At 46.2% G+C, this 26,949-nt stretch overlaps 2 protein-coding genes across 5 annotated transcripts in view; both read left to right on the forward strand.

The window, feature by feature from the left end:
• Nucleotides 1-4,420, forward strand: part of ZFAND6 (zinc finger AN1-type containing 6) — a 44,307-nt gene extending 39,887 nt beyond the window's left edge. For all 4 annotated transcript variants that reach the window (XM_013192786.3, XM_067004034.1, XM_067004035.1 and 1 more), the window contains 2 exons: nt 2,759-2,872; nt 3,491-4,420. In XM_013192786.3, the coding sequence (XP_013048240.1) occupies nt 2,759-2,872; nt 3,491-3,639 (263 nt within the window). In that variant the 3' untranslated portion in view covers nt 3,640-4,420. The remainder of the gene's footprint in view (nt 1-2,758; nt 2,873-3,490) is intronic.
• Nucleotides 4,421-4,566: 146 nt separating this feature from the next.
• FAH (fumarylacetoacetate hydrolase) lies at nt 4,567-24,183 on the forward strand. The gene is made up of 14 exons (XM_013192842.3): nt 4,567-7,776; nt 10,161-10,271; nt 10,866-10,987; nt 11,886-11,935; nt 13,263-13,353; nt 13,872-13,969; nt 14,228-14,280; nt 15,147-15,246; nt 15,987-16,117; nt 16,798-16,873; nt 17,453-17,499; nt 18,291-18,392; nt 19,387-19,504; nt 23,940-24,183. The coding sequence occupies exons 1-14, from the start codon at nt 7,696-7,698 to the stop codon at nt 24,017-24,019; spliced, it is 1,260 nt and encodes a 419-aa protein (XP_013048296.2). The 5' UTR covers nt 4,567-7,695; the 3' UTR covers nt 24,020-24,183.
• Nucleotides 24,184-26,949: the final 2,766 nt, after the last annotated feature.

The following is a 26,949-nucleotide window of genomic DNA, read 5'->3' on the forward strand; positions in this document are numbered from 1 at the left end:
TACAGAGGCAACGAACATAAAGCATCCAGAGCAGGGGGAGAGAAGAGAACAGAAGAAATGTCAGGAGCTTTGCAACAAATGCGCTCGGTTCTGTGTTGAGCCTGCAGGGATACAAGGACTGAAGCGTGCTTCATCTCCTAGGTGTTGTTTTCATGGTCAGTCAGAGTATGTTGAAGTTCAAGCAGGCTTGGCACAAGCAAAGCAGTAGCAAAAGCTTCTGCCTCTAGGAGGAAATCCAGGCTCTGGTTGTTTTGATCAGCTAGGAACATGTTCTGTAAAACAAGGAACTTCTAGCAGGCAGGCCAACTTGTCACCTGCAGAAAAATGAGTGTTTCTTCATGCTTTATTCTTTTTCGGCTAGTTGGCAGCTTGTACTGGTACTGCCAGTGCTTCTGTTCTCTAGCTAAAGGCAGAGCTGGGGCTGGGGGAAGGGAGGGAACCGGTTCAAGCAATGCAGGCAGCAGCATCCTGGAATCCAGACAAAGTACAGCAGCTGGGAGTGGTTGCAACATATTTCCTGCAAGCTCCAAGCGGGGTGGTATTGCACTTTACCTGGCTTTTTTCTATTGTGTTCATCATGTTTAGTTTATAGACTGAGCACTAAGCACTGGTGCCTTGTTATCTAAAGGTGGTTTAGTAGTCAGGACATCTATAATTATCAAAGAGGATTTTGAGTTAAATCTCTGGCTTCCATGGAAAAGCAAACGGATCTAAAATTTATGGTTACTACAGTAGATACAAAATGACTCGTGGCAGCAGTAGAAAAATCTTCCCACTCGGTTCCACAGAAAGCAGCAGCCCTTAAATATTTTTAAACCTTTTTTAGTGTGAGATTCATATGCACAAAGAAGATCTATGTATGTATTAGAGGCTTGTTATGCAGGGAACAGCGCCAGTTTTTCCTAAATTTGGTTAACAGTTAGAGGCTTTCTGTAGAACTTATATTGAAATAACTGGATCTTGCTACAAGAGGAGATGCAAGCCGGAGAGTTTTAGCTCCTAAATGCCAATTTATGGCATAAAGCTTTCTTAACAAATTAATGAACACAGGAATGTCTGTTCCATATAACACTGCAAGAGTTCATTTCAGTAACTCTTACTTCTGATATTACCGCACATCTTTTAATCCTTACTGCTTTTATACTTACCTTGCAAACCTTTTAATGTTATCTGTCCACACACATATTTGCCCTTTAACAGCCATGTAAAGCCACTTGCAAACTATTATTTTATAAATTTCAGGAAAAGAAAAAGCTGCTGCTTGCGACATAGATGATGATTTTAAAATGGTTTGATAAACCATATTTAGTAGCCTGTCCTTGCTATCTTAACATTTGAAATATGCTACTCACTTGTGCAAAGTCTTTGCTGTTCAGAGATTTTGCTAGCTGTTGATGTCTCTACCATGTTTCGGTACAATAAAAAAAAGACAAAGTGCCACTTCCTTAACCACCCTCCACCGCCCAAAAAATGAAATAGTAGCACGAGGAGAGGGGAGAGCAAAAACCACCTGGATTATCTAGCAGAGTCGCCGTCAACTGGCACAGAACTAGCAAGGTCCTTGATGCATCTGACAGTCTGCGCCTAACAAAAGTCCAGCTGCACAGAGATGCCTGCAGCTATTTCCTGACAAATGTCTGGGCTTGCTGTTGTATTTTGTTCTTTACCACACTGGTTCTAGTTCTGCTTCCACTGATGCTCCTCTGAGCTGGAGCTTGCTTTTGTTCTTTCCCTCTTTTGCTGCAAATACTCCTAGCTTCTGTGTACCTTACTAGTAACTTGTCCTCCTGTCATACAGCAATAGCTGCTTGGCAGAGCTCGGATCTTAGCACTTCTTGGAATTAAGTGTTGTTTTTTTTTTCTGGTTTCTATTTCTGTTTTGTAATGTAAGGAATGTGCAAATACTTGAGGAAAACCAGCCAATATCTATTTTTACCTAGGTAAGGCAAATACTATGGTTACTTGTTTATAATCTTCCATGTAACCTGTCCCTTTCAGACATGGGAAAATATAAAGGTAATCTGAAGGTTGTCCCAGCAAATCTCTTTAAAATGAGATAGGTGTTTACCTACCTCCTGAGTTTCAGGGTAGTGTAGTTCCCCTTATATTTCTGTGCATCTTGGGCTATTAGTATCTTACCCCTAATTAGTGACGAGCCCCTGTGTAGGCTTTCTCCAGGTGTACACGAGCAGCAGCATCACAGTAGTAGAGACTGTTCTGAAACACTGCACTTTGTATGGCTTCAGTATTGCAGCCTTCAGCAAAAAATAATGTTGCTTCAGCATTTGGAAGGGAATGTTTTTCTGAACCAATCCTAATAATATGCAAAGCTTCTCACACTTTTTATAAGCAGATTTTAGGAAACAGACCAGTAACACCAATAGGAAACACTTGGTGTTGGATGTTCATTTTCTTCTGAAATCTGGTAGCACTGGATCTTAACCTAATTTTTAATTATTCTGATGTATAAAGGGATGGACATCAATTTTTTCCTTTATGGTATTGTTGTACTGTGGGTTTTGTATGAGTGTTCAGTGAATTCTCTTCATGAATTAGACTGACGGTTTGGAGGGAGGGAGTTCCAGTACCAGTACTGTGAGTACATCATACTTCAGACATGGAAGTTGCAGCAAAATTGCTAACCCCAGAGCCTAAACTTACAATGTGGGATTTAGATTTATCATATGACTTAAACAGGGGAAGGGGGGAGAGAGAGAGAGATGCTTTTCCACTGTTCTCATCAACTTTTTAATATCAGCTTCAGTGTCAGAGAATGCAGAGCCTACACCTGAAGAACAAGACAAGTCACTTGACAAACCAAAACAGAAAAAGAATCGCTGTTTCATGTGCAGGAAGAAGGTTGGACTTACTGGTAAGAAATTTCAATTTTATTTTACTTCTTTCCTAAAAGGAGATTTAGGCTTTGGACCTTTTGAAAGAGTCTTCTCTTAGGGCAAAAATGGGGCTTGGTCATCTCTTAATGCTGTAAATTTGAAATAAAAATTGGGCAAAGGTGCTTTCAGCTGGCTTGTACTAGATTTAGTCTTTCATGTACACATTTTGTTTTTCAGTTTCTTTTTTTTTTCTAGTGAAATTTATAACTCCAGATATTGCCCTTTTGAAGTCTTCATAGCTGAGGAATTGGCTGATGTTTGCTGCCATTCACTAACCACCCTTTGCAGTGGTTCAGTGAAAGGGCCTGAGAAACTTGAGTTCTGTGGGGTGAAGATTAACAAATTAAATGAGCAGGAGGTCTCCAAGAGTGTTTTGTACTAATATATCGTGATAGGAGGGAATGGTCAAGTCAAATCTTACTGTAATTGCTTAAATATATTATTTGTGATTCTTATGCTTTCTGCAGCAGAGGCTCTTTGGCTGATTGACACTGGTGACTGAGATTTATTGATAGTGAGTGAACACATTCAGGATTTAAAACAAGCCAGTATAATTAAGAATGTTGAAATGTCTAAACTAATATTTGTGTCCACAGGGTTCGAGTGTCGGTGTGGAAACGTTTACTGTGGTATGCACCGCTATTCAGATGTACACAGTTGCTCTTACAATTATAAAGCTGATGCTGCTGAGAAAATCAGAAAAGAGAATCCTGTAGTTGTTGGGGAAAAGATCCAGAAGATCTGAACTGCTGCTTCTGCTGGAATACAAAATCCTTTGACCATCTGCAGATTAAATTGACTTGAGCTTTTTTCCTTAGTCATCAGGAATGTAGAGCAGTGTATCTTGCCTAGACCTTTTAATCATGCATGTCATCAGATGAATAGATTTTGTTTTTGTTTTTGTTTTTTGAAAATGACTGAACATTTATTTTCGTTGCAGTTTCTGTGGCTGAAGACTTAAGTAAAACTTTACAAGTATTATCCTTTAAGATCATTTTAATTTTAGTTGAGTGCAGAGGGCTTTTATAACAAACATGGAGAAAATATTGGAGGGCTGTGCTTTTCCAGGTTAAAACATGCATGCGTTAACTTTGCAGTTTATTTTCTTGTTGTATATAGCTTTTCTCTGCAGCACAATTTCCTTTTTTTTGATAATGCCTTGTATGGCACAACTAGTTATCAGTAACTGAATGTATTTTAATCATTATGGCTGCTTCTGTTTTTTTCCCCATTAACGAGAGGTTATACATGTTCGCATATTAGCTTGTTTGCACCCTCTACCTATTTATGTATGAATCATTTGTAATGAGAGTGTGTGCTGAGATTGTCTGTGTGTTTTTTTAAATTGGTTTTTGTTTTTGTGTGTATGGGGGGAAGGCTGTATGCACATCACTGACTGCAGGTTTCATTGGGATTACATCCATCAGTCTGTCTGTACACAAATATGAAGAATGATCTGAAGTACCTGTGCTGTATTTATGTTTATCCACGTCTTAACTTTGATTAAATAAAATTAAAAAAAATGAGCCCCTGTGGCTGTCACTAGCATCTGTAATCTGGATTTTTCCTGCTTTATTTTCATGGGACCTTACACTGGTGTTTCGTTTACTTACAATGCATTGATCCATAGGCTGTACCTAATCCAATGCCAGCTAAGTTCTGATTTATATATAGAGAGAACTTTTTACCTATTCACTTATAACTACAGGTAAGACTCTGATCTCCAGAAGCTTTCTATCTTGTATACTTACTGTGGTACGCACTGCTATTCAGATGTGCCCAGTTGCTTCTACATTATATATATTGATCCATACCACACAAGGAGTTCTCCGCGCTTCCTGTGCAGCGTCACTCCTGTCTGACAATGCACTATGGTTGGGGACGTGCCTACAAGAACAAATGTCTCCAGCTTTAAGTCAGTGATTAGGCTGTGGATCCGTGTGTGTGACTGTAGTCCTAAGTAATATTGCTGTGGGGTTTGTGATCCACTGTTTGACAGAGCACTGCACAAACTTCCTTGAAGATAAAGACGGGTGAGAGAATGGTTCTCGAGACAGTTTCTCCATCTCCAGTGAGCTGTTCTTTTGATGTTTGAAATCTGTGGGTTTCAACATCGAACGCTGCCACAACCACCCTCCCTATGCTCCTTAGTGCACCTACAGGCTTGTAAGTAATCCTCCTTTGGGGGTAGAGGGTATTCTTTTATGATCTTGTCGGGGGTGTTCATTAATTTCCTTTTAGTTAAGACTGCCTATTTTGTCAGATCAGAGTCAGTGCCTCAACTATTCATCCATCCCGGTCATCTATATGACAAAGGTTGAGTGGTTTGTGTAGTAGCACGGTAAATTCAGCCAGGGTTGCTTACCACAGAACGTAACAGTACACTAAAGTAGAACCAAATCCTCTCCAGATGGTACTGCTCCCCAGTTGAAACTTCACTTTGGTGACTCGCCTGCTGCTTTTGAACATTTGTGAAATAAATGAGATTGCATGGCTTTATTTAAAATGTTAAATTTTTAATCAAAGCTGACTGCATCCTTTAAAATTCTGAATGCTCTTTAAAAGCTATGGCTGGCAATTAGTAGATAAAGCACTACATTTAGCATATAAACACTACACAGCAGAAGGAGCTTTCTCTATCAGATAGCAATGGAAAGTGATTTGCAAGACCCAATAATAAAGTATCTTGAGCTTGCAAAAATGGTTTAATCACAATTTATGGAATGTTTTTTTATAGTAAAGGAGGGTGTAAATAACTCCAGCAAGTTTCATTAATGGTCTGCTCTAATGGGTCAAAGATCTTACATTTCCTTACAGCATTTGCTGGACTTCCTCTGACGTAGCACAGACAATGGAAGAACGGCAGCAGCATCTTTCATGGCTGTCTCTGCTTTCCTCTTAGCTACTTCTTCCCTTCTCAGTTTGATTTCTTCTCTATTCACTGTTACTGGGCTCTCTTCCTGAAAGTGTCTTTTTCATACATGCCCCTCTCTAGTCTGCCTTTCATCTGACAGTGACGCTTCTGGGCTGAGCAGAGAAGATGCTGTAGGTTTAACAATGGAGGAAAAAGAATTGAGCTTTGTAAGCTCTGGTATCTGAGAGACTGGAAGAAGAAAGGGTAGAAAAGCGGCTGCCCTTGGAATTCACATAATGCCTTTACCACTGCCTGCTATGAAGCAACAACTCTTGTGGCCCTTGATTGTATGGTAGGAAATGTGACTGTGCCAAGAGGAAACTTGACTTGCAGTGTGGTGGCAGTACTCAGCCTGGGTCAGCGTTAGGCAATTCTGTTTCTACGCATCGTTCTCAAAGCAACCTAAAAAACTTTGTGGCCTGGTTTATCCAGATAGGAGTTAAGGATATATATCAGGACCATATCTTTCAATAAGCTTGCATTTGGACTGGAAATCCTTCTTTCCCTAACAATAAGAGTTGTGTCATCTTTGTTTGCTTTGGCATTGGCTCCATGTTATCATGGTGGTTGATCTGCCTCTCAATCTGGATAACCAGTAATGCTTTATATTTTGTCATCAGCTTGAGGTTAGCAGATGAACACTTTAATTAATACCAGCGTATTCACAGCACTACAAAACACTTGAATAAATCTGTTTTTTTCAAGATGCACGCAGTGTTTGGTACATGCTTCCAAGGTTTTGGTTTTTAGAGTAAAGTTATACGCGCAATTCCTATAAGCTTGGCACGAAACCTCTTCATTGTGTTAAACATTTTAAACAGTCATTGGAATGGAGTTGTACCTAAGATACTGCATTAGCTTACAGGAAATTTTACGGGAGTCAGTGCTAGGCGTTGTATTGTTTTAAATAAGACCCCATGCCAGACAGCACCATGTGAGCTTTCTTCTCCACGAGGGAAGAGCTGTCACAGATGGGTTGTTGTCAATGGTGTTGTGTGATCTTACACTGAATATCTGGCTCTACAGCTTGCTGCGTTTCTTCTAATGAGTCTTCTCTGCCAAAAAATAAAAAAAATTAAAAAGTTGAGCAGCAACTCAGTTCTTTGGCTTGGCAGTCGCAAGCCATCTAACTTTTTATTGAAAGGGGGTGGTCTTTGCTATTTAGTTTTAATTCCACAGATATTCCCTCATTGGTTTCTACTTTTCCTAAATATGGATGTCCTGTGGGTAGGAAAAAGCTGGGGCTGGGAGCAGAAAAAGGCAAAAAATCTACCTGTTGTTTTGTTGTTTGTACATGTTTTTAAGCAATGGGGGCTATCTGGGGAAAATAGGGCTTGGGTACTCCATTACAAAACTACTGTGCACGTGAAGTGCGGTTTCAGGTGCAAGTTGTGCAACTTTCTCGGGGTTGCAGGGCTCCTGGGAGAAGACCTGCTCCGTCTGGGTTGGATGTGGGCACCATCGTCACCCTGGCAGGTACGCAACCCACGGGAGGTAAACCAGCAGCGTGTCCCTGCTCTGACCACGCCAGCCGGAGCCGTCTGCTGGGATTCGGCCACCCGCAAGGATGCAGCCGGTAAAAGGCGGCCCTGGTTTCACGGAAGGGTTTATCAAGCAGGAAGAGCCTGTTTCTCGCCAGGAACAGTTACCAGCTGCTGACTCACGCAAACCTCTGGCACTAATTAACCGCGGAGGCTGCCAGCAGGAGCAGGCAGAGGGGTGGGATGGAGACGGGGCTGCGATTGGTTTGGGGCCGAGGACGGAGGGTGGGATTTGGTGCTTCTGTGCTCCCCTTTGCGACATCTGGTGAGGTTCTTCCTAGGTAGGAGCACAGCAGCCTGGCAGGTTGGGGCTCTGGTTCGTAAGCAGGGACTGCTGGCGTACAGCATGTCTTTCATCCAGGTAGATAAGGATTCAGATTTTCCTCTCCAAAATCTCCCTTATGGGGTTTTCTCCACTAAGGAGGAGGTGAGTAACAACATGCATTACACTGGGGCTGTTGTAATTGTTCGGAGCCTATGAGTAAGAGGAGATATTCCCAGCAACCTGGGATAAGGAAAAACTTCACGGGCTGGGACATTGGTGCAGGCTTCCTGGTTTGAGAGCTGTAGCTGGCGTGTTGTCTTTTTGCTTAATGTGGTCATTTTTGTGACAACTTCCTTGAAATTGTGCAAAAGAAAGGGAAAGTGTTAATACTCCTGAAGAGTGTTTTGGCAAATACATCCTATAGTTTTTATGTGGTTTTGACTGTTGGTGTTTTGTTCGTTTGTTTTTGTAAAATCATTAAATCTGATCCTTTCACATCACTGTTTGCGCTTTTTTTGAACTCAATTCCTCATTTTCTTTGTGACTGGATATAATTACACCTTCACCCTCAAGAAGCCACATTAAATATCTATTTCATCTGCCATTAACTCTGTAGCATCCAGTCCCATTTGCACAATATGAACTGGCATAGGGGGAAAAATGAATTCTGTCCCGAAATAGCTGTATTTTCAAGTGGGTGCCTTGTTCTGTTTTCTTTTAAGAGCCTGCTCTTCATCAATTTGGTAGAGCTGGGTGCAGAAGCATTAAGCAGGGCACAAAGTGTGTCGTTTCCATCTCTGCAGCTGACCGGTTGTGGTTTATTGGGCATAAGCATTGCAGCAATGAGTTAAATGTGCTAAAGTCCATAACTGCTATGCCCAAAGGCTACATCTTGAGCCAGCTTCAGGCCTTATATTTTATCCATCACATAAGAAAACATGGTTCAACCTTTTCCAAAGAAGGTGGCTCCTAGTTCCTGTGTGCTGAGCCCAGTTAGGCCGACTGCTGACCTCAGACCTGCAGACACCCGACCTGCCAGAGCCACTGAAATGTGCCCTGGAAAAGAGAGTGATTTCTGGGAAGGAAAAACTGGAGGATTGCTAACTGAAACGTTGCTATTATCTCCTGCTTGCTGCTGTCTCTGCTTATCAACACCATTTCAAAAAAGAATTTAAACCCAAAGATTGTGTTTTCTGATCTGGTATTTTCCCAAGATAAAATGAGATGGTTCGTTTAATCTCTTCATAGATGCATGTGTTGTTATCTAACAAGTTTGGATTATTTTTTCCACCTTTTCCAGTGACTGTTTGCTGAAGAAAACATCTTTGCTAAGATCTTATTAAAAGGCAGAAATTATTTGGGAAAATAACGTTTTAAAGGTGGTACAATGTTCCAAGGATTTCAGGTTAAAGCAGTTGATGTAATTCCTGACTATCCCAGTTACAAATTAACCTGATGTGACCTTTAGAGTTTTCTGCAGGAGTGTTTGCTGAATAAATACTTATTACCACATTTGGAAACTTGCTTAGAAATTAAAGGCTAAAAAATAGGTTTAATAGCATGGATTTTCATCGATGATTTTCCCATTTTGTTATTCTGCTTTTCATAATGACTGTGACCAGTTTGTCTCTACTTGCTTAAAGGCACGAATAATTGAAATTTTGTCTTTGAACGCAGCAGCGTTTCTATAATTTCCACCCAGCTGTGGCAGAGCTGCAGTGGGACAGTCTGCGCTGCTCCGGCACCGGCACCACAGGCTCAGCACGCGCCTGGCGCGGGCCCTTCGAGGACAGCAGCAAATGAACGCGGTCTTTGTTTGTCTGCGTGCATCTGGCAGGCAAATGCATCCACGGCAATCCTCCCATATGCACAGGAAGCTCTTCCTACACCAGGATCTACACCAGGGTTTGCCTTCAGGTGGTGGACTGCTGGTGTGCTGTGAGGATGCTCCAGGCAGGGTAGCCTCCTTCAACCTTATGCAGGGATAACGTGGCTGAGCAAGTTGCATGGCAGTGGAGCACAGAGCACCTTCTCTCACCTCAGGCGGAGCTGGGGTGTAGAAACACCTATTTCTTTCTAAAAATACTCACACAGGGATGAGATCAATCCTGCCCATTGCGTGTCTGTGCTGCAGGTCCCCACGTGAAGGAGAAATAGCATCTTCCTACCTCGCAACCTATTTCAAATACGTGAACTCATTCTGAAACGTTTGTCATTAATGAAGAATGGGCAAATACTTCTGGAGCAGGAAAAGAAACCTCTTTATTGTCCTCTCCTTCCCCCAAAAGGCCAGGATGAGGGGAATGTGCTCTTTCACCCCTGCAAGTCGGTGAGGAGTCTGTGTTGATGCTCTGCCTCCGAGCCTTAATGTTTTTCATCAGCCAGCCTTTTCTGCTAGCTGTCAGTAGCAAACGGCTGTGACATTGAGCCCCTGTCCCTGAGGGATCCAGCTCCCTGTGATCACTGCATTTCCCCATGCCCTCTTTGGAGGATTTTTGGGTACAAGCATAAATTCTTCTCTTCTCCCCGCTCTCATCGCTTTGCAGCCTCGGCACAGGATTGGGGTAGCGATTGGAGACCAGATTTTGGATCTCAGCGTCATCAAGCATCTGTTCAATGGACCAGCTCTTGCCAAACACCAACATGTCTTTGATCAGGTATTTATCACAGAGTCTGTTTTTTGACTTTCTGCATGCATTTTAGATATATTCATGAGTTGTTAGCAATGAGCGATGAGATGTAGGCCATGAACTGTAAATGGTGGCTTTTACTCAGCACTGAAGCTCTGTTGGTCCAGTTTTAGCCTGGTGTAACTGTCAAATAGCAGCACGATGAAGCAATGCCACCCACGTTTCGGGTGACGTTTCGGGTGAAAGAGAAACATCCCAAATTAGCAAAATATTTCAGACCACCTTAAGGCCTTCTCCATCAGATCGGTTAGTACAGCACAGAGCAGCACTAGCAGCTTTCCTTTTGAAACTTCGGCTTTGAATCCAAAGCAGAAAGAGGAATCCAAATTTCCCAGAGTCTGGTGCTGGGGGGCATGTCTCTGTGGCAGAGCCCAAATTTGGGGCAAATTTCCCCTCACAGGGAACGTGGGCCTGTGCCATCGGTTGTGTTCTGCTCTGAAGGAGAACCCGTCGCTGTGGAGGTGGCCAGGGCAGCGGGGGGATTCGGGACCTGAAGGGTGTTTTTACGAAACGAGGCACAGTCTGTTATCTGCCTCCCCACTCCTCTCTGTCACCCGCCAGCCCACCCTCAACGCCTTCATGGGGCTGGGCCCCACGGCCTGGAGGGAAGCCCGGGCCCTGCTGCGGACGCTGCTGTCAGCCGCCGAGCCAACGCTGCGGGACAACGCGGGCCTGCGGAAACGGTGAGCAAGCGCCAGGCCCGAGGTGGCCAGGTGCCGTCTGAGGGGGACTTAACCTGGCGTTGGGGCCTGCCGAGAGCTTCCCACTCCTCGTTATGTCGCTGGTTAATCCTCTCACCGCCCGCAGATCCGGGGCGTCAACCCCTGCTTGGGAACATGGAGATTACGCCCTGGGGTGTGCCCGGATCTGCTGCAACCCTACGGAGGGACGAGCTGGGCTCTTGGGCTCTGGGGACACCTGGGGCTCCACACACGCTGTGGCAACCACGGCCTCCACTCGGGAGGTGGCCTTGAGGCCTCCAGTCCATGCCTCCCAGCAGAGCTCTGTCTGCCCAGGCTGCGGCTCTTCTGCCAGGGGGACGCCCCCTCCGGCTGCCCCCCAGAAGCCGTCTCGCTTCGCCAAACCCCAGCCTGTTGGGGCAAAGTGACTTGAGACACGTGGCAGTGCGTTGGTGCGGGAGGGGAGGGCAGGGCAGGGCACTCCTCCCTGTCCTGCTAGGTGGCACACGTGCCAGGGAGCTGTTGAAGCTCTGCTTGCCACAGGGACCTTCCCTGCACACCCCCAGATCCACAAAACACAGCCTCACCCCTTCCTCGCCAAGGAGGGCAGAGGACAGAGCACGTTTCTGCAAAACAGCCTGCTCCTGCATCCATTTCTCACCTCCCTTGCCCACCGTGATGGGTGCTGCTTCAGTTGTAACCCTCTCCGTAGCAGCAGCCTGCGCAGTCTAAATTTTCCTGCATACCCCAAACTTAGAAAGGAATCACTGCAAGGTTTGGCAAAGCAAATCAAAGATGGAGCTTCTCAAGAGAAATGCTCAGTCCCTTACGTGCTTGTAAACCAGTTCAGGGTGAGAGCCTCAACTTTTCCGAGAGCTGAACTCTTTGTCTTTTATTTCAGAGCATTTGTACCTCAGGCTTCTGCTACCATGCACCTGCCAGCACACATCGGTAAGCGTCCCGGAGCCGCCGGCTGCTCGGCGCTGCCCTTTGCTCTTGCCCAGAGGAGCTGCTTTATGTCCAGGTTACTCAGACAGATCATAGCTGCGACAGGGAGCGGGCTTTGTAGGAGCCAGAAGTAGATTATTGTATGTAATGAATGGTAGGTGCTGTCTGCGACACAGGAATAGAAAAACCCAGGGAAGCTCAATAGCAGCCAGAAAATTCCTGGATTTTCACTAAATCAGGGTTGTCTGGTACCACAAAACTCTTGTCATCAGATTTTGCATCACCAAAGGCCTCTGTGATTAGAGCCAGGCAGGAAACACAAGTTCGATTTCAAACATTGACCCCATTTGTCATCAGAAAATAACCCAGATCTTGCAAAATTTTGCAAGCCAGGTACTCAGGCACAGCCTCATAAACAAGCGCGAGTCCCTGCCGCCAGGCCGTCACCCTGCATCCCAGCCCACATCAGGCCGCAGACTGTTTTGAAGCGAGAAGCATCTTTGTGGTTTTGACAGAAATTTGTATTTGAACCAAAACCAGCTTGACCAAAATCACTGGAGGGATGTGACCAGCCCAGGATCGCGTGAGCTTGCCCATTCCCCTACCAAGCACTGCTTCAGTAGCATTTTGGTTCCCGCGGGGCGCAGCGGGGCTGTGGGACAGCCTGCCCTCTCCTGCAGGAACCGTGACACCTGCAAAAAGTGCCAGGCTGAATAGGCCCGTGCTTCCCCAGCAGACATCTCGGTGAAGAATTGCAGGCTCCTAGCCCCCATACACGCCGCTAGTGAGAGCACGACCCTGGCAATATCCCCTTGCCAGCACCTTGCAGCTGTGCGTTATTTAGCTTCCCGCAGCGCTTCCGTCCTTGTGCTCCGGTCCTGCTTGTTCTGAGAGCGAGCATTGCCTGTATCCCCTGCTGGGGCTGCGAGATAGCGCACCGAGGCTGCAAGATAATGCAACGAGGCTGCAAATTAACGCCCCGAGCCTGCAAACGAACGCCAGGCCGCCGAGCTGCTCGCAGCGGCGGCAGCAGAGGGCAGCAGCCGCCCGCCCCGCGCCAGCCCCTGGGTTGTCTTCGCCGCCGGGGGCTGGAAACCAAAAAACGAGCCGGTTTTGTCATCGTTTTCCAGGCGAACCACGTTAATCACCACTCTTATGCTATTCATCACAGCCCCGTAGTAATAATGTGAAATGCTGAATGGCCCTGCTTCGCTCTCTGCATCCCCTCCTGCTCTTCTCATCACATACCGTGCGCTTTAGCCCCTGTGGATGATGGGCTTTCCCACCATTGAGCCATATTTTTTTTTTTTTAATTTTTTTTTCCCCGCAGGAGATTACACCGACTTCTACTCGTCACGACAACACGCCACCAACGTCGGGATCATGTTCCGGGGGAAGGAGAACGCGCTGATGCCCAACTGGTGGGTCACACAGGTGGTTCTCTGGGGCACTTGGTTTTGTACGCTCCTCTGTAGGTATAATATACATTTTTAAAGGTCTGGGTATTTCAGCAAAATACTGATTTCACAGTGGACAAGAAACTGTGAACTTTGAGAGTGTGTCAAGAGCTCAAGAAGAGAACCAAAAGCCCCGTTTCCCCAGCCTGTGCTGGTGCAGCAGCCGCACCAATAGCAATGCACACCTCTGGTTCAAGGGCAGATTTACCTAAGAAATTGTTCTGCCATATGACAAGAAAACGGGGTTTAAGCTCCAAGGAACTTAGGGGAGCAGTGGCACAGGAGAAGCACAGATACATGGCTGCAGGACTGTGGTTTGTTCACATCTTTATTTCAGAGCACGGAAGGTGTAATTGTTTGTGCTCATCTATGCAGAGCTCAGGACTCAGACTTCAGACCCCGAGGTGCCTCTGCCCCCAGAAGCTGCTCTGGGTGGTGATGCTCCCCGAACTAACCCATGCTCCGTGATGCTCTTTCACAAGGCTGCACTTACCCGTGGGTTATCACGGCCGGGCATCTTCCGTCGTGGTGTCTGGGACGCCTATCCGGAGACCTGTGGGACAAATGAGACCTGACAATGGTGAGACCATGGCAAGCTTTAAATGTGGCTTCTTACTCCTTACTTAACTTTTATTTTTCCTCCACATTGTACAGCAGTAGGGAGCAAGGGTTTGGGACGTCCAGGCTGGGGTCAGGGCAGAGAGCAATGGAAAGCCCAGGGCTAAATCCATCTTATGTCTGCACGCCAGGCAGCACTGGCTGCTTCGTTTCTTCTGCATGATGCTTTCATTGCCCTGTCTGCTTCCCTCTCATAAAGCACTCTTCCTTCTGCCCACAGATAAACCTCCAGTGTTCGGTGCTTGCAAGCGTCTGGATATTGAGTTAGAAATGGTAAGACAGGCTATTTGCCCTGCCATTGTAATAGAGAAACATTAAAGACAGGAAAGAAAAGGTAAATTCAGCTGCTTCTAAAATGAATGTCTTGAGGTCCATTCATTCATTTCGTCTGATAGGTCTGTGTAGCAGGCAACAAAGAGTTCTGTGGTGGAAATCTTCCTGTCTGATGGCTGGAGGATGTTTTAGCTCATTCGGTGCTTTGCTAATTGAGCTTTCAGGCTGGAAACAGGTTGTCTGGCCAGACCTGAGCAACCTGGAAGCATGCGGCATGTTCTTTATATCAGGCACCACCGCCTGCTATCTGGCCAGCAGTTGCCTTTGCCCTGCAGCCAGGATCCTTTAGTAGACATGGGGATTTTAGGAGCCCAGACTGCCCGTGCCATGAATCCAGAGCAGAGGAAGCCGGGAATTGCTGCAAGTGCCATCCAAGCACCTCGCCCTGGATAAGAAGAGAAAACCTGTTCTGTGGGTGTTGGAACAAAACATCTTTGGGAAGTGCATTTTGTGGCTTAGCCTGGTCCTAAAGGAGAGCATTTTGTAGGATTGTTGTTTGTAATTTATACAATATATATCATCTGGATTGTGATTAGGGGAGACCATATTACTCCCATGTTTTGATGCAGTCAAGCCCTTGTTTAATGGCTGGCTCTTGGCAACACAACGCTCCCAAGCACTTCAAAGCTGCCAGCCTTAAGGAGGGGGTGAGAGAGGGAGTAGGCCACGTTCCTTGTCTAATTGTGTCTGGGAAATGATGCAGAATCACGTCCTGCCCAGCCTTGGTTGCTCACACATGTAACCGTCTGTATGGTAAAGATTTCCGATTTCAGAAACTTAATCAACGCTTTGCTTTTTAACTTCAGGCATTCTTTGTGGGACCTGGAAACAAGTACGGGGAGCCAATCCCTATCAGCAGAGCCCACGAGCACATCTTTGGGATGGTCCTTATGAACGACTGGAGTGGTAACCAGCACTGCGGGCACCTGCCTGGAGGGGGGATCACAGCATCGCGGGAAACCCTAGATATGGATAAAGGATGTATTTTAGTAACAGATTAGTGGGCTTGAAACCACTGTGTGTGATTGAAAGGGATCAAAATGAAACACTACCTGCATTTCTCTAGCTCTTTCTAAACCCATCTTTGATCAATCAGTAGAACCAGTGATTGCTGCCTAATGAAGATTTATTTACTTATGAAGGAGCTAATATCCATCTAGTTTCTTCTGAGCAGGGATGGAGCAGCCCTAAGGATGGTGATTTCATCAGAGGATTGATTTCAGTGTCAGGATTAGGGAAAGGATTTGACAATCACAAATCCCTCTCTCTGTTCAGAGATTTAAGCAGACAAAAGCATTGTTATCGAGGTGAAATTAGCCCTATGACTGGCACAGACCCCTGGCTGGGTGTCCAAGCATTAACTAAACTGGGGAAGAAAATGTGGTTATCTGAGGACGGTCTGGCTACTTTAATTATCCCTGCCTTTTCTTCCTAATCTAGCCTGTCTGGGAAATTTGGTTTGAGGGTCAGAAAGGGATGGATTTTAATCAGGGTTTGGGCACAATGGCTGGAAATGGGTGGTGATGACATTTCCAAGTCCATGCAGCTGGTTCTGTAGCTGTGCAGAGAGCTGTGTCTTCAACCAATGTGAAAGCTCACAACAATTACTGTGTTTAATGGCTTTCCTTTCAATTTTTCCTTCCTAGCTCGCGACATCCAGAAATGGGAATATGTTCCTCTGGGCCCATTCCTGAGCAAGAGCTTTGGCACAACCATCTCGCCTTGGGTTGTCACCATGGAAGCTCTCATGCCATTTCTGCTGCCCAACCCTGTCCAGGTTAGCAAGGGGAAGACTTGAAACTTTGAAGAGTTTACAAGCATGATCCTGCTTCCAAATACACGGAGAAACCTTGAACTCTTTGAGTCAAATGCTGATTGATGTCACTGGCATGGCCACATGGCACCCTGACTGCCATTCTGCCTACTCAAGCAGGGCAGAAAAATCATCTCCTTCAAAACATCTTGAAAATAAACTGATCAGAGAACTTCTTGGTAGTGCTTAGCATCCAAGAAGCAGTAGAGATAGAGAGAGTGGACTCATTCCAAAACACTTTGTTCAAATGTTTCCGGTTGTCTGCGTTATGTAGGTGTTTAGTTAAAATGGAAAAAGATAATGAAGGTCTCACAGAGAATTTGCCATCTTCTCTGTGCAGGCAGAGAACAAAGTTGTGCCAGCAGCATATTTGTTTTAGATTAACATCCATGCCATAGCGATGGAGAGGGATTTTGGAGCCCAAGTGCAAAAGAGGGAATCTGGATCTGTGGATATCACATCAGCTCAGAAAGGTCTTTAAAAACATGTGCATGAGAGCAAGAAAAGCAATAATCTGAACAGTAATAGTGGTAAAGTAAATGGAGCGTGCAGCACAGCCTGCATAAACAAAAAGTCACCGGGACGGCTCATGGAATTTTTCCTTTCTGCTTGTTTAGACTGACATGCCTTTTATATGTTATTAGGATCCCAAGCCACTTCCCTACCTTCAGGATGAAGAACCCTACACTTTCGACATCAATCTCTTTGTTGCCATTAAAGGTACGGCAAAGCTGAGCGAGTTATAAAGCTGAAATTGCCAATTAAGGACTGCAGGACCCACCGGGTACTTCAGACAATTTGCTCTTGGCTCTGCAGTGCTCCTTTTTGCCTCTGTCAGGGAAAGAAGGAAGCTCCTCGTGCTCCCCATTGGCCATGCAGCGATGCACCAAGGAGGGAATGCTGCCCACCCGGGGCTTGCAGATGATCAGCTCATGAGGAGGAGGGTCCCTACGGGGGCTGCCTGCAGGGCATGGAAGGAGCAGCTGTCCACAACTGTCAGATTTAAGCCCAGCACAGCCCCCAGCTAATGGCCCTGCTGAGCAGGAGGTCTAGTTGCTGCTCCTGTAGTAGAGTAGAGAATAGGAAATGGGTAGCTTGATGTTACCCTGGTGCCAGCCACACGCTTGTTTTCTGTGAAATGCTGGCCTTCATAAGGGAATGGAAAATGTTATTGCTTCTTTGCTGCAAGGGATCGCAGTGATAAAAGAAGTCATCCATCTGTAAAATGAAAAGACTCTAGCATCAGTCATCCAACACAAACGAGTTGTTTTCCCGTTTCTTATTTTTTATTTTCCTCAGGAGAAGGAATGAGCACGCCAACTACTATATGCAGATCCAATTTCAAGGTAAGACCCCGGTCTCTTGCCTCTGCTGGAAATCTTGCTGATGCCATCAGCTCCAGTTTGGTGCCTGAGCACTGAAAAAAGGAGCAGCTCCTCCTGCTGCTCGGCTTAGGATTCAGGCAAAGGCAATTGCCTCTTGCTGTGCCGAGGTGGAAGAGAGCCTCACGGTCACAGCTGGTAATTTCCACATGGACACAGCTGCAAGCCCGGGGCTGTCCTGGATGCTGCGTGGGCAGGGTGGTTGGTGGCTGTGGCAGTGTGGGCTGATGGGGGCATGGTAAGCCAGGGGGCGCGTGGACCAGCTGCAGCACGACTCAGTCAATTTTATATTCGCACGTGGTTCTGTGCATCTCTAGCAATTACCTTAATCAGTAAATCAGTAGTCAGCAAATCAACAATTAGGAAATTTTTCTGTGAACCTACTGGGCCTGACCATGGATCCTGTTATAGCAATGCTGGCCTTAAAGAGAAAGAAAAGGGGAATTGACATCTAATTGAAAGAGGAGAGATTTTAAGGGATAAAATTACAAGTTAAATCTGAATTTCGTATGTACATAACAGCTCCTTGTCATCATTTAGAAAGCAATCAGCCAGGCCACAGTAACTATTGAAACTAGAGCACGAAGTAGCTGTGGATGTTACTTTTAGGCTGCTGAAGGTTCCTCATTAAATAAGGGAATTTCTTCAGGGACAGTCTGTTCAGCATCATCCAGAGAATGCAATACCTCCTGCACAGGCATGCGAGAGGTTTGTCCTTCATTGCTTTAGCCTCCTCCTCCTCCTCCCTCCTGCAGCACATGTACTGGACCATGAAGCAGCAGCTGGCTCACCATTCGATCAACGGGTGCAACCTCAGGCCTGGCGACCTCCTGGCATCAGGAACCATCAGTGGGCCCGTGAGTGTTCAAATACCGATAGCCACGGTTACCTGGTCAGTAGTCCAAAACCGACTGAGCAGGGCTTTGGGTCAAAGTCCTATTTGGATTGAGCAGCCATGAAAATGCTTGCAGTTCCTTTCCAGGCATTTTGTGCTAATGGTTTTGCAACCCCAAAATCACACTGAGAGATGTTTTTAAATTGTTTGTTGTTGTTTTTAATCTCTCCTGTGTTCCTTTCCCTAAGAACTATTTAACTCTAGATGCAAATTAATTTCTGTGTATAAGCATCCACACAAGCCTATTTTTGCTTTATGACATGCAGCTTTTAAAATTATGATTATTTGTGAAGATAATATTAAAGGTGCATGGGCATAGCTTGTAGATTTTCTAATACTACATATATGGACCTAACTTCACAAGCTATTATTCTTCTTGTACAGACAGTTGTTGCAATATCTGAGTAAGGTATTGGCACTTGCTGAAACATCAAATATAAATGCTCTTCACACTGTCTGGAAGACAGCTTCAGGGAAGTGGTTTCCAGACAGGGTTACCTGTACTTCCATTCTGAGCACTCCTGAAGTGCTTTCTGCTTCCTCTAACTCATTGCACTGCAGATTGACATTGAAGATGTACAAACCTTTGCCAGCTTTGCTCTTCTGAAGAACAAAATGTAAATAAAACTGTGAACCACGGCTACATGAAAGCACTGGATTTGCAGGAGTGCCCTATATTTGTTTCCCTTCTTGCTGTAGCAGGCTCAAACTTCTCTTAAAGGGTTTAGGACTATTTTAAACAGAGCAGATAAAGTCTGGAAGGCACGGCTGCTTACGGTGAGCAAGACATTAAAATGTGAAGGCAAAACAATAAGACAGTGTATCAATGAATCAAATTAACAGCAGAAGCCCATTCTATATTTTTATGTATTTCTGAATCTACCTTCAGCAGCAAGTAGCTCAGCAGTGGGACAGGTGCTAAAGAGCTGTTTATTTGTTGATAACTTTTGCTGCAGGAACCTGAGAGCTTTGGCTCCATGCTGGAGCTGTCTTGGAACGGGACAAAAGAAATCCCCCTTGGCAGTGGACAGTCTCGTAAATTCCTGCAGGATGGAGACGAAATCATTTTAACAGGTAATGGCCAAGCTCGTGCTCTTACACTGTACCTAAGAGATGTTTCCAGATGTTGATGGCAGTGGCACAAGCCCCTGGCAAGGACACAGGCAGTGCTCTACGTGCCTGCCGTGCAGCCCCAGCTGTTTCCATCCCACCTACCACCAGGTAAAAGGAGGCAGATAGAAATTTCCCTGTAATAAATGCTTTCTGGGTTAGTTAATTTGTTTTGTTAAATGAGTGAATGACCTTGCTATGCCTCTGTGTGAGTGCTAATGGGATGTTGGGGTCGGTTTGCCTTTATGGGTTGAAATACCCTGGGACTAGCATTATCTGATAAATTGTTGCCACCATGGTCTGAGTTTACAAATCTTGGCAAATCTTGAAAGAAGTCATTTTGCAAATAATATTTAATTGGCGACATATGCATATCCAATTAAATGGGTTGCAAATTCAATATGTGGGAAGTAGCATGAAGCCTGCTAGAACAGCTGACCAGGTCCCCTCAGAAAAGGGATGTGCTTGAGAACTCTTTCATACTCGGCCATGGTTTTAATTTTCATTTTGAGAAACCAAGGATTTTATGCATTAAAATCTAACATGGCCGTTTGTGATCCAGATCCCACTCCTACCTCTTTTTAATCCACAGTCCAGTGCAAGACAAATCTATTTTTCCTTTCCTCTCATCTTGACAACCCCGTTATGGCTTTGAGGTGGCAAACAGTTGGCAAGAACAGTCATGTGAAACTTTTATTCAAACGCCTTGCTACGTCGCCTAATGAATTTTTAGAGAATATCTGCTGGGATTTTGTGCATCAGCAGCTCCCACTCTGAGGCCCAGCCAGTAACACGCCTGGCTCTGAAGTGACGAGAAAACATTTACAAATGTGATGTAGGACAGAGAAAATGTGAGTGACTAATGCCTATGCAGTAACTCGAAGGATGTGAAAGCGTGATGTAGTATGTGTTCACAGGTCTTTGCCTACTTAATCCAGCCCACATGGTAATAAGAATAGATGGGATTTGTCAATAGAGGCATTGCCATATGCCTGCATCTCCTAGTGCTGGTGTTTGCAAAAGCATGGGCTACTTTGTTTTCTTTCTGCACTGCAAGGCATTTACTTCACACCCCTTAGTATCTCCGTTTAAACTTTTTAACTCCCCAAGCAGTGATCCAGATGCCAACGCTAAGCCTCACAGCAGGATGCAATTGGCGAAATAAGATTGTGCCATGTGCTGCAAGCTATGATGGCCTGATCTAGTTAATGCAGGTAAAATCAAAGGTCCTTTACCTAGCTGTATTTCTACCACAGAGGTGTTTAATTGGAGAAAACCCAACGTGGTAAAGCACAAGCACATCTAAGCAAAACATGAGCCTGAAGTTATGCAGGACACATGTTGGAGCAGCGTTCATGGCAATGCTGAAATGGATGAAGTGACAAAATCCAGCAGCACGCACGTAGGTGCACACCACACAGTCCGCAGCACCTCCCCTCTGAGATACTCAGCATGAGGAAGAAGAGGGTTTGCACGCAGTAATGGCCACTGGGCCTGCCCATCTGGTCATATATAAGCTACATATATATGCTGGTTGAATGGCTGGGGTTTTGTTTGTTTGTTTGTTTTAGGGTGAAATATCAGAGTTATGTTGTGCTAAAACTTTCGGAAGAGCACTGCCCCACTGTCCTAGCTCTTTGCCAGGGCTTGGCTGGCTCTGATCACCCTCAGCCGAGGCAGGAGGTGATAGGAACTAGGAACACTGCAAACCAGCTTGGGGTAAATGACTGCCAGACACATGCTGTATTTAGCTTTTAGAAACTAGTCAAAACGCACAAAACTTTCCCACACAACTCCTTGCTGGAAAACAGCTTTTTTTTGTGCTGTAGTTATCACTCCCCATGTATCGGAGTGGTGGTTATGGGCTATTCTTGGCCAAGACTTTCAGGAATTTTGCCAAAGCAGTCTAAAAATTCTCGTTCTTTCAGAAACATTTTAAACAAAAAGCAAGGACCTTTCTGCGGAGAAAAATAAGTATGGCTGCATTCCAGTCTGCCAGCAATGGCTGTGCGAGCTTTCCCAGTGGGGCCGCAGCCCCAGTGCCTCCTGTCTGGCAGCCCCCATATGAGGTTTGAGTTTCTGTGAGGTGCTGCCAGCTTTCCATAGCAAGGTGCTGAGACAGCTGGAGACTGAGATGTGCTGGAGGGAGATGGAGACAGAGGTACCAAGGAGTCCCTGGTACCTCTGACATACTTCAGCCCTCAAACAAGCCTTTGGATATTCATGCTGCAGTGTGTAGATGTCTGATGCTGCTGTCCATTGCCCTCTAGAGGTGCAGGTCTCTCTCAAGTAGCTATGCCAGAAACCCTAAATTAGGGTACAGTTAGGTGCACGAATGTCCCTTTGGAGTTCCATGCTGACATCCTGATCTGCAATGAGCACCTTGCGGTTTGGGAGCTGCTGGCACATGGTGTCCAGCTGAGGGACAATGGGACTAGACTGTAACCCATGTTGACCTTCATGCCCAGAGCAAGAATCCTGAATGCCTTTTGGTATGATGACATTGCTGCTAACCTGGGTGAAGGCACTGCTGCCCCAGGAGGACGGTCTCACATCAAGCAGCCTGCTGTGCTGTTTCAAACCAGCTGCAGCTTGTGGTGATGGGGGCATCACGCCATTCACGAGAGCCATGTGCTGCTGGGACTGCCTGCTGGGACGGCTTGGGATGTGCTCCTATTTAGTGATGTATGGCAGATCCAGCACCTTAGGGCACCCCTGAGGCAGGGCTGCTGCTATTGCATCCTCTCCCCAGGCAGCACCACTAGCTTTTGCCAAGTGCCCAGCCCATAACTCCTTGTCTCCCATTTCAACTTTGTGTTTTTGCTCACTTTCATCTCTTCTCCCCTCGTGGGAACCATTTCAGCGCCCTACCACACAAAATGAGAGAAATACTCTGTTCCAAAAAGTACATCTCGGGGAGGGAGCCCTGTTAGCGGTGGCTCTCTGAGGGCGTGCAGCAGCCGGCTGCACAAACCTCGCCGCAGCTCCTTGGCACGCTGCTCCGGCCGACACTGCCGGCAGCACAGAGCTGGCTTTGTGAAATGTGCCGCTCCTTGGCGCTGCTCTAAATCGCAGTTGACAGCAGGGATAACTAAACTGGACTGAAATAATAAGCCAGTGCTCAAAGGAAAGCTGGCAATGGAGCCTGATGAGAAAAATGGAAAGTGAGCTGAGCCTCAAAGCAAGCATCTTACTCCGGTAATGTTGAGGATTGAGGATGGCCCAGCAGATACTGGGAGGATGTCTGCAGGCCGGCTGTTATACAGGTACTTACAGACACTGCTGTCCTCGGGAAAACTTCATCTCTGCCTGGCCGTGACAGCAGCGCTGGTGGGCTGGTGCTGGCAGGGTCTGTCCTGCTGCAGCCTGAGCCCACCCCATCCTCCTCTTCCTCCCCTGACTCCCCTGCGGGTGGGGATCGAGGGTTGAGCTCTGTTGTTTTCACATCCCCCCCAGCTTCTCAAAGGCAGCTGGCTTTTATCACAGGCGGCGAAGATGATGTGTTCCATTATTTTAGGAAACCCATCTCTAACTATGAAATCAGCACAGCATATGCCACTTGTGTCCTTCCTTTGATCAGCCGTTGCTAGCGGAGAGCTGCAGTAGGTCTCCTCGGCTGCTTCTTCCCAAAATAGTCTTCCCAGATGGGCCGGGAGCCCCTTGCTGTGTCCGCTCCCCTCCTTCCCCTGCAGCTGTGCTGTGGATGCTGGGTTGGCCCGTGGCAGCAAGGGCTGCAGTGGCACCTGTGTCACCGTGTCACCTCTCCCATAGGTCTGCGCCCTCCTGCAGAGGGACATGTCATCACAGACCGGTAGCTTCAGCAGCAGCCAGCTCACTTGTGGCGTCTGTCTGCACAACAGAGGATAATCGGATATTTTGTGTTAGTTGCTGAGTTTCTCGTGGAACTATGCTGCTTTATTTAGGTCCTGTCATTTGGGGGCTTTTAATGACTGTCCCTCTGGTTCTAAGCACCCTGATGTCCCATGAGTAGTCCCAATGCTGCAGAGAGAGAACCCAGGTTTATTTTAGTATTTTCAAGGCTGAGCCAGCCACAAATCAGCTTAGATTGATGATGCTGCAGGTTGGGTTTGAAAACAAGAATATTGCACATCTTGTTTGTTCTTTGATCATATTCACTGAACTTGTATATTGCTGTGTTTCACTTTTTTTTTTTTTTTTTTTTAACAGTCCTGGCCTATTTGAACTTTTTTCCACCATTGCATTTCTGAAAGTTTTTATTTATCAGTCAAACTTTAAGAATGCTGTACTCTTAACCTCAAATATCCACCTGAGGATACTTCTACTCATTTTTGGCCTCTTTGTATCTTTATATACTTTAATTTTTGGTAAAACCCTCCTGTCCTCACACCACAACCTGTCCCTTCTTTTCTGGCACCAGGTTACTGCCAGGGCAGCGGCTACCGCGTGGGGTTCGGCCAGTGCTCAGGAAAAATCCTTCCAGCCGTGTCAGGTCCGTGATGACTGCTGTAAGGTGGTGTCCGAGGAGGAAGAGAAGAAGGAGGAGAAGGAGAGAAGGAGGACCCCCCCCCAATAGACATGCGACTTTACTCAGATTTATTATTTTTATATGAGCAATTGGAATCTTACTGTTTTTAATTATCAATAAATATCTTCAAGATGAATGTGGCTCTGTGGTGTGGTAAGAAAAAGTTTTCAATGCTAGCTTAATGTTCTTGGAATGAGAATAGGGTGATTTAAAGAGAAAGTGAGATTTTTATCTCTTCTGTATTAATATTTTTATCGCAGCTATAAAAAGGTCTTCAAATAAACTTAAATATTCAGAGCACTGGGTTGATGATACCAGCAGAGATCGAATGCTGACTTCTGGTTCCTCCAGTGTTCATCTTCTGATGAAGGTGAGTTTCAGATGGATGCTAAAAACTTATGAACCTTTCCGAATAGAAGAGCTACAGGAACATGCCCTCAACTAACACATAACAAAGCAACTGGCAAATGTGATCATTGATGCAACTGAAAGCACAGGAAAGCGAAACAAGGCACTAAACAACCTTTTAAACAGAGTGAAAATAAATCACGCTGTACCGAAAGCTGTGCACCAGCTTCCCTGACGTTAGGGAGGAAGGCAGTGTTACCGTGGTGGCTGGCATGGTCCCCAGGCCCCCAGCGGTGGCTGTCCCACCTTGTCACCCTGCAGGGGCCATGACACGGAGGAGGCTGCCCCCCTCCTTTGTGCCACCCAGTGCCATGGCAGCTCCTTGCAGCGGGCAGCAAACAAAGCCACACGACGCTTTTCTCAAGTGTAAAGGGCATCTGCTACGTCCTGCTGGCCTACAAATCAATTTAACTCTGTGGCCAAGTGCCAGATCACATCAATTAGAGGGTATTACTGACTGAAGGAGCTCGGGAGACCAGATAATGAACTCTGGTACGGTGCAAGAGAAACTCGCTAAATATTTGCTTGTTCCTCAAAGTGAAGGGGCTGATGAGGCTGCTGGCTTCATGCAGGGACAATAGGATGAGCTGTTTTCCATGGCTGCCCGATTGCTCCTATTGAGGCCTGCGGGTAATTTTGGGCAATGTGCCCCCACAGCATCGCCACCTACAGCTGCAGCTGCATCCCAAGAGCCAGGAGCTCCTCGTGCTGGGGTTGGTGGGCAGCAGGAGGGTTGGCTAGATGGAGCTTTTGAGTTCAAAAGTCTTGTTTGTGGAGCTCCCTGTAGGAGAGGGTCTGGGCCCATCCACTTCAAAGCCTAGGCAATATGGCATCAGGCCATGCTGATATTTAATGTCATCCAGGGGGAGCATCCAGTACTCATCAGGAATGTGACCCCCTTGGCCAGGCAGGAGAGAAAAGTGAATTTGGAATGAAGATTAATGAAAAAATGTGACAGAGTGGATAAATCACTGCAACGGGGTGTATTTGCTGAAATGGGCTCTCTTCCAGGCAGCCTCAGTGTGCAATAATAATAGTCCCTTCCAAGCATGATACTGGGAGGATCATCCCTAAATCAATTTAAAATTTTAGCCAAAGACATTCCACTGTTACCAGAAGGGATGGCCTGGCCAGGAAAACAGTGGCTCTTTGTTTATCAAGAAAAAGTAATTTTTTTCTTCCGGCTCTTGTGGATACTCTGAATTGGACTACTAGCCAGATATTTAATTTATCGTACTGTGACTTGGTTGTCAATTGATAGGATGCTTTGTGCTCTCTTTTGACCCCAAAGGACAACCACAAATTGATACCTTCCCTCGGATTTAGAAATAACTCATGCTGTCCTTGATGCAAAGCTGTGGCTGCCCCACATTGTGGCTTTGTCACAATGCCACAGTCCCACAGAAGCTAAAAAAGGAGAGAAATGGTTTCTATGCCCAAGGTGACACGTTTCACCCCCAGGAGGAAGACGCGGGCTTGGTTTGGGTGTGCACTGTGGGGACAGGGAGCAGGCCCAGCAGGCCCAGGCTGCCCACAGCACTGACCCCACCCCTGCCAGGGCAGACTGCCTGACGTGAGGCTGTATCTGCACTGCAACGTCCCGAAAATCACATTATTTTCACTTGCTAAGGAACCAGCAGTGCTATGGGCACCACAGTACCACAAAGAAAGCTCTGGAAAACACCCAGGTGCTCCGGGCACCTCCTGAGGGCTCGACTTCACCTGGGGCAGCTGTGTCTACTTTGTGGGCTCGGCCTTTAAAAGATGAAGGTGCTAAAAGCCTCCCTTCTTTGGGGGAAGGCATCTGCAGGGGTGGAAGGAAGCTAAGGCCTTGATATGAGGCCTTTGGAGCAGGAGGGTGCTCAGGGGCTTTTAGTGAAGCATACAGACCTCGTACTGAGAGGAGTTTATTTTTTAAAGGGACATTTGAAATGGCTTCCCCGTCTCTACAGAGAGCTTCCTCTATGCTTCTGGAAGCTTTTGCTGCAATTAGATTTGAGCGTGGCTCTCTTTGCTTCCAGAGTTGATTACTTTTAATTCAATATAAGTCTGCTTTCATTAGGTTTCTTGTATACTGGCTTCCAACAACAACGAAAGGAAAAAAGTCAAACCTAGAGCTCCTGCTCCTCTGCTGTGTCATAGCACCAAGTTTCCTACCTGGATGTAGGGGAAGAAATTCCTCCTTCTGTCTTCAGAGGCCTGGAGGAAAAGTAGAACCCATCCAGGCGTCCTCATTTGGAGCTGTGCAATACTGCATGGGAAGGGAGCTGCTGCTTCCCTGGGCAGAGGAGAGGGAAAAGCACGGCTGATGGAAACCTCAGCTTCAACACTTGCCTGGAGCTCCCTCCATGCCGGTGAGTGTTTCGTGGCAATTCCCCGCTGCCATCCTGGGGACGAGTAGTGGGGAGACCTTGGGTGGAAGGGCGTGGGTGTGCCTCGGCATCATGCTGCTTTATAATGACATAGTGAATCATATTCCTGTACCTTAATCCGT

This window comes from Anser cygnoides, chromosome 11, assembly GCF_040182565.1.
Source record: "Anser cygnoides isolate HZ-2024a breed goose chromosome 11, Taihu_goose_T2T_genome, whole genome shotgun sequence".
In the NCBI taxonomy this organism is placed as follows: Eukaryota; Metazoa; Chordata; class Aves; order Anseriformes; family Anatidae; genus Anser; species Anser cygnoides.

What these genes read in the sequence shown, in the direction of transcription:
- FAH (XM_013192842.3), top strand. Translation starts at nt 7,696, where the DNA reads ATGTCTTTCATCCAGGTAGATAAGGATTCAGATTTTCCTCTCCAAAAT. An exon ending in AACGCGCTGATGCCCAACTG is followed by an intron (nt 13,354 to 13,871) that starts GTGGGTCACACA and finishes CTCTTTCACAAG; the next exon opens with GCTGCACTTACCCGTGGGTT. An exon ending in TGCTGCCCAACCCTGTCCAG is followed by an intron (nt 16,118 to 16,797) that starts GTTAGCAAGGGG and finishes ATATGTTATTAG; the next exon opens with GATCCCAAGCCACTTCCCTA.